General features: G+C 40.5%; 1 protein-coding gene across 1 annotated transcript; it reads right to left on the bottom strand.

Annotated features, from left to right (window-relative positions):
• Positions 1–32: 32 nt before the first annotated feature.
• On the bottom strand, positions 33–16542 carry acsl2 (acyl-CoA synthetase long chain family member 2). Its single transcript, XM_067606939.1, has 20 exons — positions 16413–16542; positions 9584–9834; positions 9360–9474; positions 8111–8175; positions 7917–8018; positions 6479–6578; positions 5084–5262; positions 4932–4964; positions 4674–4725; positions 4444–4517; positions 4038–4115; positions 3818–3952; positions 3563–3697; positions 2077–2245; positions 1891–1979; positions 1692–1808; positions 1448–1591; positions 1249–1350; positions 1089–1160; positions 33–992 (listed from the first exon to the last, which is right to left on the bottom strand). The coding sequence occupies exons 2-20, from the start codon at positions 9830–9832 to the stop codon at positions 852–854; spliced, it is 2151 nt and encodes a 716-aa protein (XP_067463040.1). The 5' UTR covers positions 9833–9834; positions 16413–16542; the 3' UTR covers positions 33–851.
• Between the last annotated feature and the right edge of the window lie 1301 nt (positions 16543–17843).

Here is a 17843-nt window from a genome sequence, read left to right as displayed (position 1 = left end):
GACAATATCTAGAATGAATTCACACAAAATAGTTATCAGCAGCTAATCTTTATTACTGTTAAGTTTTACTTTACTGGAATTAGTCAGTAGTGTCCTTTTAAGAAATCTCACTAGAAGCAATATTTACAGCTCACACAGTTTTTCACATTGTTGCTGGTTGAAATCCTCATTAGTTTTAATGGTTTAACTTCAGTTGAAGGATTATGTTGGTTTAGGAAGCCATTCAGACCCAATTAGAAAAATGCATGATCAACAAGCTTAAAAATAAGGAAGTTTCATGAATACTTACATGTGAAATGAGGACCCATCAACAGTAAAATACAGACCTACAGTTAATGCATGAGCAACAACATCCCAAGTACCCAACTTTAACAGTGTCCCTTTAAAAAAAAAATCCTTGCATGGGAAAGAAGAAGGGCATCTTAAAATAAATTTCTAACTAAATTTCTGCACCTTGATTCCTAATAAGTTCTGTGATTCCTATCTTAACAGCTACACAATAATTTATATACCAGTAAAAACCTCAGTGAATCACAACTCTGAATTAGTGATGTGGACAGCAATGAGACTGGAACAAACATCAGAATAATGGTCTTGGTCCCATTAGATGAAATCTTTCATGTGAAGAATTAATACGTATGTGCAAGAGGAGGAACGGGTGGACGTGAATTAAAACTTCTGTGAAGCAAAATACCAATATTCCAAAATATATCCAGGTTTATATTTTGCACAAGGCACTGCTGGACATTTAAGGATTTAATTTTCTTCTCCCAGGTCCCTGTCCCTTCTTATTCCCTTATTGGACACCAGAAAATCTTGGGTGGTGTGTGTGAATTAGTGAACAGAGTCCTTTACATAGCTGTCTTGCTGTACATGGTTTCTATCTGTTCCTGAAAGACTCTGCGGATGTCGGCACGTCTACTTTTCAGGGTCGGGGTGAGAAGGCCGTTGGCGACACTGAACGTCTCTGGGTGCAAGTGAAGGTCCTTCACCTAAAAAGGAAGGAAAGGTACAACACAAGAAGTCAGAATTGAACATTTTCTAGCATGCAAATTTATAACAGACAAATGTAAGCAGAGATTCCTCACTTGTTCAAAGGACTTGAGTCCTGCTTCCTTCCCCACAGCTTTCATGTCCTCTAATACTGCATTCTTTACATCCTGTTGGAAGGAAATTAACCCCATCAGTTTTTTGAAGGCATACTGCAACGTGAAAGTAGTAATGCTGCAAAATTAGGATATGACCTACAGGATTCTGGCACAGTTCCTCATAGGATCCCACAAATCCTCGCTCTTTAGCCCAGTCAACAAACACCTCTGGGTCAGGCACAACTATGCCTATGAGATAAGACTGGTGACATGAAAGACAAGAGTAGTTAAATCGCACCAAAGCAAATGCTGTGAACATAAATCCACTGACTATGAATCAAATTGTATATGCATGGTACCTGTAAACTATCTCCATGCACAAACACCTGGAGTACAGGAACACAACGCATGTAGACATTTTCTATCTTCTCAGGAGCGATGTACTCTCCCTGGGACAACTTGAAGATGTGCTTCTTCCTGTCAATGATGCGTAACGTTCCATTCTGGTAGAGGAAAAGTTTAAACATACATATTTTCTCACTTACAGGAAACTAGTTATTTATATCTATCACCTTTACACTGATAAGCTTTTTTTCATCTTACTGGAAGCCACTGGCCTACGTCCCCACTGTGCAGCCAGCCATCGCTGTCCAAGGCTTCGGCTGTCCTATCTGGGTCCCTTAGGTAGCCTCTGAACACGCTGGGGCCTCGGATGCAGATCTAACACAGAAGGAAGGAGTGAGAAGTGCGAGCAGGCAGCATATTGTTTGTATGTTTACATCTGCTTACGTCTTGAGCTCACCTCTCCCTCTCCGTTCTCAGCATAGTACTTCATATCAGGGATGTCAACCAGCTTCACCATGGCGCAGGGCAAAGGAGCGCCAACATGACCTGACAAACACACACAAATCTGAGGTCTAGTGTATCCAACTAAAGGCAGTGAAACACACACAAATCATTTGGAGAAAAACATCAGATGATGTCTTACCTGCGCTCCAGTCACCAGGCATAGAAAACGTGCAGCCCGCGGTGCACTCTGTCTGGCCGTAACCCTCAAAGATCAGACAGCCAAGAGTGGCTCTGAGGAAGGACAGCACAGTGGGGGAGATGGGTGCTGAAGCGGTCAGGGCGAACCGCAGATTACCTCCTAAACTGGCCTGAAACACAAGCAATGCACCCAGGTTTGTATGCAATCATACAATCATATTGTGGGTCCAAGCAAAATTCCATTTTAATGGCATTTCCAACCTAGACCATATTTTCCCATCTGTATTGACCACACTGAGCCAAAATCTTTCAGTTGCTTCACCGTTTCTTGCTTCCCCGTGTGCATACTTCTCCAATACACTCCCACACTCCTGGTGCTTTTGGCATTGATTGCTGGAATAGTTGTGCTTCTCTTGTAAAGCTTGGATACAAATTTGTTGACTATTTGCGAGGCTACTTGTCTACATGTACCACTGTGTTAAATACTGTGGAAAACATAAACAGTGACAACTGTAGAGTCCTGGATTAACAGAAAATGTGCCATTAAAGACTGAAAACCAAAAATTTTTTTTTTTTTAAATTTCTGAAATGGACACTGGTCCTGTAGATCTTTACTAGAGAACAAAGTGTGTGGATTAGCAACCTACAAATTTTAATGGTCTGGGTGACAGAGTTACTGTTATGTCACTGTGTTCAGAGATATTAGTTCAGCTAAAGATAAAGAGGAATGTTCAAGTGAAGTTACTGAGATTTCCAGGGTGTCAGTGAACATTTGTGTGAGACATGTACCTGTGAATGGCAGAGTTAGGTGTTGTTTTGCCTGCTAGTTATGGGAGTGTGAGTTGGTCTAATGTGGAGGTTTCAGAGAGAGGGTAGCTGACAGATAATAGCACAGAAAACTGTTTAACCGTTTTTCTTTGTTTTGGCTTTGTAACTAATAAATTGTTACTGAAGCCAGGTAACATCTTGTAGTCTTATTCTTGAGAGACGCTACAATACAATACTATAATAGTACAATACTAGCAGCTCTGTGAGACTGTATTTCAGCAAAATACTAACATACAACAGTTTTGCAGGTATTACATCATAAACTAAAATTTTGACCTGATGATGGTGCAAGATCAAAAGTTATGGGATCACCAAAATCAGTAGGCTTCATCCTCTGGGGACAATGAATGTTGGTATTATGTGCCAATTCATCTAGCAGACATATTTCACTGAATAAGTGAACAATTTGAGCTGCAGCAGCAGCAGGAACGCTAAAGGAACAGTCAGGGGATCCAAAAGTCATGAGGATACATCCTCTGGGATCGATTGATATCTGTACCAAATTTCATCGCTATCATCCATGTTTTCAAGATATTTCAGTCTGGACTTAAAAAATAGATCAACTGACATGGATGCAAATTCAACAGAAGTAATGGCTACAATGAAAAATGTTAAAATGTGATCCAAGATGGAAGTAAAATGGTGTTTCAGCAACTGACCTGAATCCTGTTGAACACCAGCTTGTCCCAAAGACTGTTGTTACGTACAACGCCACTGCTGAGCTCCGCCTGCTTCCTCCTCACAGCGTAATGAAGCAAAGCCCGCCGCAGCGGAGAGGTCACTGAGCCCAGGATCTTTATAGAAATTGGTGGAATTGTGCAGAAACATAAATGAGGTGTAAAAACATAACCGACCCAGAGCCTATGAGGTGCTACATATGACACTAATGACAGGATCTGAATGTGTTCACCAACCTTGTCATAGATGCGATTAAGCAAACGAGGGACAACAGGAAAGAAGGTGGGTTTGAGAGTTTTAATGTCATCCATAAGAAGAGAAATGTCTCCTTGGTAGAATCCTACTCGGGCTCCATGGCAGAACATTGAGACCTGAGACAGAAATAGACTTAATTTAGGGCTTACACACAAACACACACTACCAATAAAAAAAAAGTCTGAGAAGAGGATCAACTACCTGAATCATCCTCTCAAACATATGAGCAAGTGGCAGGTAGGAGATCGACACATCCTCTTGCTGGATCACAAATGAACCCTGAGAGAAACAAGAAATAATAAAATGAGCAAAACACATGGGAGAGATTAAGTTCAGGCAGCAGCATACAGAGAAACCACACAGGCAATCAAACATGCTGTATGGCTTTTTCAACAGCAGTTAGATAGCAGAATCTTTATACAAGGGCAATTAGTTAAAGTACCTCACAGCGACAAGGGCAATCAAACACCCAATTAAATCATACCATTAGACACAGCAGGGAGAGGGACAGTTTGGAGATAGGTGAACAGAGACACAAGCAGATAGGGAGTGACGGTAGCTGTGAGGCTGTTCTCAATTAGACAAGGAGGTGGAAGTGTAGACAGACCTCCAGGATCTTAATGACAGAGGAAGTGTTGGAGGCGATGTTGCCGTGGGTGATCATGGCTCCTTTGGGCTTTCCTGGATAAATAAACAAGACATTATTGCAGTGCCCGGCGCAGCATAGGAAGCTACAGCAGTGCCATAAAGAGAGGTTGTTAGTGGGCACTCAAGGACACTTCTCTAATGATGTGAGTGAAGGATAATTACGCAGAGACTTATGGGATCAGACGGTACCTGTGGTTCCACTGGTGAAGCAAACCACGGCCAGATCCTGAGGCTGGGGCGGCTACAGCAGGCAGCAATAAAATATGAGAATATGACAACGGGCTTCCTCCACTGTTAATTTAAACCCTGTTTACAAGTGCGTGTTAATGATATCTTACGGGACATGAGCAACGATAAAACTGTCATCCCAGTATTTAGAGGGGGATTAGGTATTTACTGAAACCAGTTTGATGCGGTGATGTAGCAGCTGAGAGACAGTAAACTCACCACAGGATCTTTGAGGTTCTGCCTTCCCAGCTCCTAAGATGTGGACAAAGAGGAGTTATTCATAACAGTTTAAATATCACCATCGATGACTCGATTAGAGGGGACGAATTTAAATGAGTCTGCATTATTATAGTGATTTCCACCCTGCTCACCATGAGCTGTGCCAGTTTCAAAACCTCCACCTGGCAATTCTTCGCCCTCTCCACGAAGGCCTCACTGAAATCGTTAAAGAGAACCAGGCAGGAGAGCTTTGGAGTCACGCCTTTCTCCTTGTTCTCCAACAGAGATGCCGCCTTCTCCTCCCGGTCACAGATCACCAGAGAGATCTCCGCTAAAATCCACCAGGACACAAACAGTACATTAACAGTGGTAAGTGAGAAATCAGTGGGTTTCTACTCCACCTTGTGCCAGTTGTAAAACCAGTGAGGCTCGAAGGGCCAACAAATCCGTTTTATTTCAGCCCTCCTTCAAACTAACGACATGAGGGCAGACATTTTTCACGGACATTTAAAAATAAATCAAATTTTAAGACAAAACCAAACGTTTCTCACACTCTTCTAGTGCAGTGATCCAACAATTTGAAGTCACATGACTGTACTTTGGGTCCAAACATCCAAACAGTGGTAGAAAGTAAATAAATACTTATAATTGTGAGGTATTTATACTGTATTTGCCAGTTTTCTTACTAAATACTTCTACACCACTACATTTTTGTGGGAAATGTCTTTTTTAAATCCACTATATTTATTTGACAGCTACAGTTACTTTTCAGATAAAGATTTTACATAAAAACATATAAACTTACAAAGTAACATGCAGTTAAAGATTAAACCAGTGGTTCACAACATTTTAGCTTGTGATTCCTAACAAGAAAACAGTGTTTACTTAGGGCTGACTCTTGTCATGTTTCAGATGTTTAAGGAGTTGTATCAAAGACAGATTTCCCCTTTTAACTTCTCAGATGGTTTCATTTAAATAACTGCTCGAGGGCCATAAGAAGTAAAATTATCCAATGCTTCAAGTACAAATTTGTGTTGCGCAACTTTTTCCCCTCTTCTTCTCTACCCTATTAACTCACCCCACCCCAATTTTTCTGCAGAACAAGTACTTTCGGCTGATAATACTACTGTAGGATAGTTATGGTAGGATTTTGAAAGCAGGACTTTTACTTGTAACGGCATATCTTTACATTCTTGTATTGTTAGCGAAGTAAATGATGTGAGTACTTATTCTAACATCCAACTGCATCCATCATACTGTGTACCAAATTATCTGCTATACTCTCTTATATTTTAAAGTTTCTTAATTGGAGTTGGAATAAGCACAGAGTTTGATGTATCTCCGACTCTCAAACAGTATTCTGGGAGAGGGCTCGCTGTGTTAAGCTCACCACACTGGTCTTGAAGACTTCAGTACAGACCGATTCAAAATGGGAGGTTGGCAAACAGGCCAATAATGACTAAGTTTATATTGTGTGGTGACCTTTTCCTTTAAATAAGTGAAGTTAAAAGTGGTTTATTGTTATTTCTACATGCAAGTTCTCTCACCCAAGTTGAGTATGTGGACCATCGCCTCCAGCCCCAGTGTGTCATACAGAGGCACCACCGCCATGGAGTAAGTGTAGCAGGCCAGCTCTGAGATAATCCACTGTCACCAGCAGAGGGAGACAGAGTAGCACCGTTACACTCATTTCCAATCTTTGCTCATTTATTTGTTAAGATATTAAAATATTAGAGAGCTACAGACAGGTGACAAATTAAGGGAAAAACTGTACAGGCCTGAATGCTTGACCCTTAAAGTGAGGGGATCTGGTGGCTCTGTTATGCTTTGGGGGGCATTTGGCTGGCATGGTTTGGGTCCACTTGTCTCCTTAGAGGGAAGGGTCACTGCAAATCAATACAAAGTTGTTCTGAATGATCACCTTTATCCTATGATGAAACATTTCTATCCTGATGGGAGTGGTCTCTTCCAGGATGCCCCTTCACAGGGCACGAGGGGTTGACGAGTATGAAAATTATGTGAATCATATGCTATGGCCTTCAAAGTCAGCAGATCTCAACGCAATTGAACAGCTATGGAAGATTTTGGACTTTTTGCAGAATGCTGTTCCTCAGCCTTGGCATTGATTTTATAAGTCTCTGAACTCTTCTGGAGGGATGAACACCATTCTTGGTTGAGATGTGGTGACTGTGAAGGCCATAGCATATGATTCACATCATTTTCATACTCATCAAACTATTCAGTGACCCTTCGTGCCCTGAGAATTGGGGCATTGTCATCCTTGAAGAGACCACTCCCATTAGGATAGAAATGTTTCATCATAGGATAAAGGTGATGACTCAAAACAACTTTGTACTGATTTGCAGTGACCCTTCCCTCTAAGGAGACAAGTGGACCCAAACCATGCCAGCAAAATGCCCCCCAAAGCATAACAGAGCCACCAGATCCCCTCACTGTACAGGTCAAGCATTCAGGCCTGTTCTGGTTTTTCCTTTAATTTATCATCCATCTGTATATCTATTATGATCAACAACAATGCATTTCAGGTTTACAAAACCGCATTCAAAATTTAAAGAAGCACCACTAAATTAGTGGATTATGTTGAAGCCAAGCTACAGGCTCTGATAGAGTCTACACAGGAAAATGGTTTTGCCTGACAGATATATTAAAAAATGAGTTTGGGAGCAGACATGCTCCAATATTAGCTGCCCTGGAGACCCACATTCACCAACAGCACTTTGCCCTCAATAAGTATGAAGGCAAGCACAATTTGAGGACAGACAGACAAAAATATATTTTATATTTTCATTTTCAAACTTCGTAGAAAGAAATATGATCCTGAGGAGTCACTCATAAACCTATGCAGGGATGTGTGGGTATAAGAGTATATTACCAGTAACTTCTACCTGCTAGTGTCTTAAAAAATATCTTCAAAAGATTTAGGGTGGAAATAAATCACACTACAAGTCAGGGATGAGTGCATACCTCTGGTCTGTTTTGTGCAAATATCCCAACAAACTGCTCCGGTGTCGGTTGGCAGCCTTTGGCCAGCAGCCCACAGCCCAGCACCTGCGCCTGTTCAGCCACCTGAAGGATCGGTGAACAAATAGCAGTGAAGAACAGATTATACCGAAGTGCTATTGAGGACTAGAGGATCAAAACACAACAATGTGTCAGACCTCAGTGTAGGAGATCCACTCGTAGGGCTGCCCCGGCTTCCTGAATCCAAGACAAGGGCCATTTCCTGAAGGGCGCAAAACAGTTGTGTCACATCAGCTCAAACCATTTATTGTACGACACCTCTGATATTTACATTTTTGCTTGAACTAGGGACTTAATATCTTCAATATCAAAGCTCTGCTCATGACCCAATTCAAGCAAGAGTTGTCATCTGTCATATTTAAAGTTGCAATACATAACATTCATCCACTGGATGTCACACTATAGCACCAACATCTCAGACCAAAACAAGTGTGTGAGTCAATCAAGTTGGGGGAAAAAAAAACTCAGATCAAACTGTCAAACCAGGCAGTGCTGATCAAATACGGATCAAGATTCTGTTCCTACGTTGCCTATTTCTCACCTCAAATGTTTTCAGAAAAATATTTAAGTGTACTGTTTAGCTGTAGTTTGAGAAAGTTTATGACACAACTGCCATCTTGGAAATGGGCATGGAGGGCACTGACATGCATGCATGGCCGGTGCGGATACCAGAACAAAGAACACAGAAGCTCAGATAACAACACACACAGGGGGAGTGTGACTTCATTCACTGCTCAGGTATCCATTACTCCACTACATCTTTAGATAGCAAATAGTTGTTTGCATTTATTGGACCTTTAAAATCATCTAACTGATAAAACAAGAAACAAGAACAATACTTTGTCATTTACAATGTTCAAGTGAAATTATGATGAATAATGTTGTAAAGAATAATGACAAGAAGCAAATGTTAATTGCTTATGGTTATTAATTACGGTTATAAAACATATTTTATATAGATTTCAATGTCGTTAAGATAAATGTATTTAAAATATGAGTTTGGGTATGATGATGCATATATAAATGACTGCCTGTTTTGTCCAGAAAAAAGCAGCTTTTCTTTTTGTACCTTGACTATTGTGTGTTTCTGTGTTCTTCCCCAGTTACGTTTGAGAGCCTTTCATAAGATTTAAAGGCATTAAGGTTTGTTTCTAACCACAGAAAATCATGTAATCTTTTATCATCTTTCATTCATTTATCTTTTATCTGTTTTATTAAGACATGAAAGCAAACATAGGCGGACTTATGAAGTTTTTACAAAGCAGCAGGAAACTGGATTTATTTATTCAATTAAAAACTTTTGTTCCTGTTCTTTGATATGATTACATAGTAAAATCTGGGATAAAGACAAATTAAATGTGTTGTGACTATGTCCTGTGTCATCACCTGCGATCTTCAGGCCTCTCTGGAACATGTCATAGGCCGTCTTGGTGTCATCATAGTAAAACTCCAGCAGTGAGTCATCGTTAAGGAGAGCAGATCGCCTGCAGCTGGGATCTCCCTACAAAAGAAGCATTACATTAATACATCTTAAAAAAGCACCCCTATGTTTATAACAAATCTCATGTGCACGAGTCAAAACATCATGATGCCAACAGCAATTCACTCACGTTCACAGCTACGGACTGGGCTTGTAGATCACAGGGAGGACGCATGGGTCGAGGACGGGTCACCAGCCAATATGCAGTGAGGGAGGCGAGGGCTCCTAAACCCAGCAAAGAAGAGGGAGACAGAGACAGGGAGGACAGGGAGAAGGAGGACAGAGGCAGAGACGGCAGAAGACTCCAGAGGTCGTCTGATTCGGACACTTTGAGTCCCGTGCTGGAACGAAGTGATCGTATCCACTCCTGGAAATGCATATCTGAGAGAGGACAACAGAGAGGAGAGAAAGAAGAAGAAAAAAAAGCAGTGAAATTGAAGGAAATTATATGATGAATTCACGTCACACAAGTTTCATTGTGCTGCACTAAAAGAAATTCAACATCTCCTGCAAGAAGCATCAAACCGTAAACATGCAGAATACTGAGGCTGAAAGATTCAGTGTCCTTTCAAATTTAAAGTTTTAAAAATGCAGTTTTCTTTCAAAAGAATTTTTAATACCTTTTTAAATGGGTATTTAGTTTGTTTTTACTTATTTTACTTTACATTTACCTGTTGTTTATCTGATGTAATAATTGTTTTCATTAATAATTAATTGTTTGATCTGTCATTTGTCCATAAATAGTGAAAAATGCCCAAGTTGACATCTTCAAATGGCTTGTTTTTCTCCAACCAACAGTCCAAAACCCAAAAACTTTCAATTTACGAGAACATAAAACAGAAACGCAGCAAATCCTCACGTTTGAAGATGAAGCCAGTGAATGCTTAAAGATCCCCTCCAGACATGTTTTAAGATGTATATAAAATATTCAACTTTGAATAATGATATGATTTTGCCACAAAAAAGTTCAATTATCTCATTAAAATCCTTAAAAATACGTCTTCTCCTTCTACCTCGTTAAAAAATTCAGAATCTATGAATATGAGCTAGGAGTATGCATGCACATCCAAGCAGAAGAGGGCAGGTGCTGGGCTGAAAGTGAGCAAATATCGAAATAAACTTATACACAGCTCACACACTGCAGAGCTCCAATGTCCACTTATAATTTAAAATAAAATATAAGTTATAATATATATATATATATATATATATATATATATATATACACACACACACACACGCAAGATGTCTCCTACTTCACTGTTAAGTCCATTCTCAGTGTTTGTGCACTGGAGGCTTCATGTTTCCACATCACACTTGTGTAAGTCGCACACTGGACCACGACTGGCTCCAAACTAGTTGTGATATCAGAAATCATGCTCGTAGGTACCCGCCTTAAACTCTAAATTTTCGGCGAGTACAGAGAAACTTTCCACTTTGAGCAGATGAATATGAAAACAGCCTTCATCATTCTGCACAGTGAAGCTCAAACATTCAACTGAAAGAACAAGAAGAAAACTGATTTTTGAGTGGAGGAGGGAATGCTATCAATCATTTCAGCACTAAGACCAAGAAGCAGTGCTAGTTCAATACATTTTAAAAGGGAGATTTGTAGAGATGCACCGATATTGATACTGATATTGGATATCGATCTGATGCTGACTCAAATAGTTGGATCAGGTATCGGTGATAATGGGCCGATCTAGTGTCGGATACTGTTATTTTAATTAATAATAATTCAGTAAATTTATATCTGTATGTATTTATTTGTTGCAGTTTGTTTTACAAAGTTAGGAAAGCAATGTTTAAGTCAAGCCTGATTTTGCCTCACACATAACAGAATGAGATGATGACTCAGCTGATACCCAAAGCCCAGGTATCGGTATTGGGACTGAAAAAGTCGGATTGGTGCATCCCTAGAGATTTCACTACAAGTTATTTAAAAGGTGAATGCATTTTTTAGGACTTCTGCTCAATAAAATGAACTTAAATAAAATAAAAAATAAAAAAAATAAATAAAATGAATCATATTCCCACTGGTTCTGTACTAGAAAATCAAAACTAAGTTTCCAATGATTTTTGCAAGTTATTGCATTTGTATTTCTAATTTCCAGTGATTGGACTCTCCTATAGTAAACCACTCTTTACATTACACTACAAATGATCTTAAAATAAGAATAAATATAATTAAAAACATCATTCCACTGGTGAAACTGTCGAATACCAGACTGAAGGAGTCTGGTTAAAAGGCTGAGCCACACTGGGCCACAGGCTTGGCACCGCACACAGAGAGAAGAAGAGAAGAAAAGGCCTGAGCTGCATACAGGAGGGGTGGGGGGTAGGGGGAGACACCAGGAAGTAATATTGATTGGCTTAACAGAAACAGCCACCGGGGTTACTCTCAGTCATGTTGTGCCACTCTTTTATCCAACAAGGACAGAGTCTCAGGGTGCGTACAGTAGCGGGGGGCTGGTTGGTGAGATAGGATGAGGGGGAGGCACAGCCTGACAGCTCCGAGCCTGTAAGTCCTCCCCCATCATTCCCTGCCAGAGACTTTATTGTTCATATCAAAACTGAATGAAAGAGGGAGAAACAGAGACCTCAAAAACAACCTTTGACAATCTTCACACACACACACACACGCTGCAAAACTACAATTCTCCCTAAAACTGCTCATTTCAGCCCCTCTGACAAACCACTTCATCTTCCACCAGGCAAGGTATTCACCTCACTGAATAAATCTCTCCTTTCCCACATCCACTCCCCTCCCCGCACACCCCTCAACCTCTCACCCACTTTCTCCCCCTGTACCCAATCAGAGAAGGAGGGGGGAAAAGAGTGATATCATCCCCCCTCCCCTCTTTTTAACCAGACTGATCCTGCATGGGCAAAGCGATGCCACACTCGTCCTCGGTGGATTTATAATCTACTCCAAGCATCAATTTATGTGAACTAAAGCTGCTCAGTTGTCACTTAACACCTGCTGAAGTAACAGAGCAGATGGCGAACCCCTTGAGCCCTTTCACTTGGTAAATAAATAGGAAAACAACAGGGTTTATGAAATCGGACACATCAAAAAAAAAAAAAAAAAAAAAAAAAAAAAATGACAGTTCACTGCGAAGAGAACTTCCTGTAGCCCCTTTCTGTCTCTCCACCGCTCCCTCCTCTCTCACTCCCATTCATAATGGCTATTGTCAAGGCTCAGACAGGGACCATTGTGCTCCCAGCTTTTACTCCCTGGAAGACATGAGACAAAAGAAATAGCAGACACATGTGAAAATATACTGAAGGAAACAGTTGCCAAACAAAAATGCAGCTTCACAGCCTGTGCCAGTCCCTGCTGGGACAGAAAAACCCGACTGTTTTGATGCTTCGCACCTGAATATACATTCTGAGGACTGATTGCATGGCAGGGCACAAAGACCTGTTTGTAAGTGATCACACATCATCAGGTGGCGTGACATTTGGACAATAATGGTGGGTTAAATGTACATGTGCTGCAAATTATGTTTCATCAACAACAAAATGAGGGAAATATGGAAATACATGGACATCCTTCTATGGAGCGTGTGTACAAAAAAAATGCTATAAAACAGCAGAATGCAGTTTCACAAGAGGGATGGCAGGCATGTAACGGATAGCCTGAAGCAGTCTGCATGTCTGTGCACATTGACTCCTGCTGACAAGTAGAGACAGAGCTGAGAGAACAGAAGACATTTAGAGCTACAGTATACTGTGTGACAAAAACAAGACAGCAGCAGCACAGTGTGAGAAACGTGAAAAAACAGAAACCAGAAACTGGTTTTGAGAAAGATCATGTAATCAATGAGAGCGATAACTTTTATTAATCGTTTGCCACATTTTGGTGCATTAACATGCAATGAGTCTCGAAGACAGTGAATAAACACACATGAAACATTAATTCAAGTGTTTAAATTTGAGCTTTAAAAGTATCAATAGTAAGATAACATTAGGAGAACTACAGAGGCTTACATATAGAGTTTTATTGTCAATTGAGATGCAGGGAAATATTTTGCCAGAGTTTAGGTTAATAGGTGCAAAAGTAGCTCCATAATAGGCTTTAGGTATGTTTTTGGTGCAGTAAGACAGAGTGTCTTTTGGCAACATCACACAGTGAGGAAAAGCCTCTTCTTTTAAACAAATAAGGAGCCAGTGGAGAGAGTGTAAACGTAGAGAGATGTGAACCTTTCTTGCTCCATTAAAAATTCTGAAAGCACCACTCTGTTGAAGTTGTTAATTATTTTAAAGTAGTTTTGGTCAAACCAGAGAGCATGAAAAAAAAAACTGAAATGAAAGGCCGCTGTTAATAAATGCATGCAGAGAATATGTCGGTCACAGGAAGATGGAAAAAGGACTGACCTTTATGGTGTTTTTGCTATCTCCCTGTTAAATGGTATTTAAAATATGCGTTGGGTATTCTACTAGAGCACAATTTGAGTCTTTTTTTTTGCATTTTCAGTGATGATCAAAAGCAAAATATGCCTCTGAATAACATGAAGAGTGAGGAGAGGCTCTGTACAGTAGTTTACAGAGCTTCTGTGGTGATGAGAGCAATGCTGGGGAATGCTTCCCCCTGACCCAGAAAACTACAGGAGGTGACACGAAAAGGGAGGGGGAGAGGTTTTAGAGAGAGAGGCGACAACATTTTGTACTAGCAGACCAGCAGTAGCAGCAGCAATGAACTCTGCACACTTTCCATGTGCCCAGAGACGTGAATGGTCTGATCGAGGGGAGACGAGGAGAGAGTTACGGGGGTGACACGTGAGGCCGGCCGGGCAGCGGGGGGAATGAGCAAAAGAGAAAGAATGAAACGCACGGATGTTTTCCGGCTGTGATTCCCAAATGAAGCGTGAAGAACACAGACACACACTTGGTCACAATGAAGTTTTTCTTGTTCAAGCGTAAAAGAGAATGACCACGTATCCGGCACATTAAAAAAAAAAAAAACACCTTCATTTTCCACAGGATGCTCACAAGTCTCCCACTGTCTCACATTCACTTGAAACCACAGACAAAGCAACATTTGTGCAGTTTTTCTCCAGACTAAGGTTTTCAGTTTCATGTATTAAAGCATCCGGTTCAAACATCAATGAGAAATGGTAATCCTCCCCATTTAGCCTTTCTGGCAACACATCTCTTTGGAAACTTTTGAATCGGAGAGTGTTTTTGTGCATCAGGGCAGATCAGCTGGCCTTCAGCTGCCATACTGTACGCTATAACTATCAAACACTCACAGCGGATAGCAGAGAGCTGGCTTCGGGCCATGTGAACAACTTCAGACATGTTGCATTACATTGCCCAGAATATCTAGACATGCAGGTTACAATACAACTCCCATACAAAATAAAACAACAGACAAAGCAGACACAGGATGAGGATATGGACCGGAGGAGTGTGATCTGATGCAAGAATGTCAGAAAACTTACAGTTCATGACTGAAACACTTTCCAACCATAGTAATTATCCCCAGTCTGGAACAGGGACAAAAATACCAGTGCTGTGGTACAACTTGACAGCTAAACATAAGTATACCCCTTTTCTTGTAAAGAATTTGGAAGTAGACTGCAAAGAATACCAGATTGAAACTATAAGTCACTACATGATGAAGTTATAATGTATCACAGTTGTAGAAAAGCCTGAAAAAGCGTAAAAAGTCTGATATGTATTATTAATAAGAAACACTTCATGTTTTGAAAGCAGCAGTACTAGGAGGTGTTTCATTGAACCAGATTACCAGTTAAACCAGGCTTATTCAAGAAATTCTGTCTCATAAAAGGAGGTTTAAATAAGTCTGACATAAGTTGCTATGGAAACACATCCCTGCAGACTAGACTAACTAATCGTGGTTAAGCTAGTTTTCATAAAACCCTCGCTCATGTCTTTTTCGGTTTTGTGAATCTGCTGCACAGTAGTCAGCTGAACACATATGTGCTTTAAAATGCACTGCAGCTAAAATGAAGCAAATAAATGACGGCATCATATTTAACATTTTCACCATTTGCTCTGTCTTTAAACATCACCGGAATAAAAGTAAAGAAACAGACACTCAGATATCAGTATATTAAAACACCAAAAGGGCAAACCGTGAATAAATCTAAGGGTATTTGAACAGTAGCTCCACCATATGCAAGTCACTTGTATAAACTCAGCAGCACCGTCCAAGTTTCAAGGAAAATCATTTCATTTTCTTACTATAAAATAAATTACCTCACTGGTGTCCTATTGAGTCAATTAAAGTGATTTAAATACCATGTTCCATCTCACACATCCTGTGCAATCATCATTTTGACATATATGATACAAAGATATTTCACATTTCTCACCCACAACAACATGATCACAAACTGTTCCAGTGAACTGAACTAACACAGGTGTTCAAAGTCATCTCTCCTTTACTTCTGCAGTTTTTGGTTCATTTTTGAAGTTATATTTTATTCTCAGTGTTATGTAAAATGATGCTTTGTGGCCATGAACATGGCCCTTGTCTGTGTTCTTCACTGTGAATTCATCTAGGATGAGGTCTGCGTTTCAAAGTCAGATCTGACTTGAATTAGTCTAACTTTATAGATAACAGATGAATTAATCTTGCTTCACTTCGTCTGACTCAAGACAAGCGGTAGTTTTTTCTGGAACTCCCCGCAGATGCCGCAGTGAAGTCTGGATCTCTTCACTATATCATTTGAAATCTTTGGTTCAGTTCCAGGATGAAACTTTTTAAACTTCATGCAACAGTTTCTTAGGAAGTTGATTCATCTGCTCATGACTCCGATGACTAATTTAGACAAACAAAGTCAGAGCTCAGCAGCCTGGAGACTGTGCGGACTGCGGGCAAACTCTTCTTACTTTTACAAAGAAGCCTTAGCTTCGTGGTTTCGCTGTGTTTCTGCAAAACGATTACAAACAAACAAACAAACAAACAAGGTCCACACAGAACTTACCTAAGTAAACCGCAGGCCTCCACTCTTTCTCTCAGATTGCGCTCCCAAATTACCTCAGAGTATCCATCGAGCTCTGCCCGCGCGTCAAGTTACAGATGATAGAAAAGTGTTTCCGGTGTTTCACCCTATTTAGTGACCCTCCAGAGTCTGAGACCTGCAGTGCTGGAAGAAGTATTCAGATCCTTTACTTAAGTAAAAGTATCAATACCACGATGTAAAAATGCTTCATTACCAGTAAAACATCCTGCATTTAAAATCCCAAAAAGTACTACTTTTCCAGAAAATGCAAAATTAGTACTTTAGTACTTTAAGTAAATTTAGCCACTAATACTTCTGTACTTTTACTTAAGTTGGATTTTAAATGCAGGATTTTAAAAGTATTTTTACATTGTGGTATTGATACTTTTATTTAAAGCAGTAGTTCTCAAACTTTTTCACGTCAAGGACCTAAATTGACACAAATTAGACCACGGACCCCCATCTGATAAGATTTTTGCTTTTAGATGTTTTTTCTTACAGACAGTGTATGAGACCCATGACCAAAATAATTATACATTCTGTCATTGTGTTACTTATGGATGGAATTATTGTGAAAATAAATTATTCCCCTTTTTGCTGGGAACCCCCTGGAACCTTCTCAAGGACCCCTTGGGGTCCCTGGACCCCACTTTGACGACTACTGACTTAGAGGACCAGTGTGTTGGATTTAGTGGCATCTAGCGGTGAGGTTGAAGACTCCAACCATCTGAATACCCCCCGACCCCCCCCCCCCCCCCCCCCCCCGACCCCTCCCCTTTCAAGGAGAAGGGTCTGTCTTCGTCTTCAGTCGCGCAGACCTACACAACACACCCCCTTTACTACATAACACGCCCACTTTACTGCACCCCTAACCTTAACCATTTCACTGCTCATGCCTGAACCTAACCAAGTGGGTGTGTCGTGTAGTAAAGTGGGTGTGTCGTGTAGTAAAGTGGGTGTGTCGTGTAGTAAAGTGTAGTGTGTCGTGTAGATACTGTGAGTCTGCAGATAGACCTACTCGCTTCCAGGTGTGTAGAAACTTGCGAATAACGCGAAAGATCCTCTCTAGAGCCAGTGTTTGGTTTGTCTGTTCTGGGCTACTGTAGAAACATGGCGGTGCAACATGGCAGGCTCTGTAGAAGAGAACCTGCTCCCTATGTAGATATAAAGGGCTCATTCTAAGGTAACAAAAACACGATTCTTATTTTCAGGTGATTAAATGCTAATTAAGGCATACTTATGAATATTATATTCCATTTCTGCCAAGTCTGTTCTACTTGATAACACTAAATTCTACACACTGGTCCTTTAATTAAAGGCTCTGAGTACTTCTTCCAATACTGCAGGTCACAGAATCTGATGGGTCACCAAATACAGTGTAACACTGGTCACACATTTCAAGATAAAAGCCAG

Source organism: Thunnus thynnus, chromosome 2 (genome assembly GCF_963924715.1).
Source record: "Thunnus thynnus chromosome 2, fThuThy2.1, whole genome shotgun sequence".
Taxonomy (NCBI): Eukaryota; Metazoa; Chordata; class Actinopteri; order Scombriformes; family Scombridae; genus Thunnus; species Thunnus thynnus.
The sequence above is the reverse complement of the archived record's forward strand: the minus strand, read 5'-3'. Positions and strand labels throughout refer to the sequence as shown.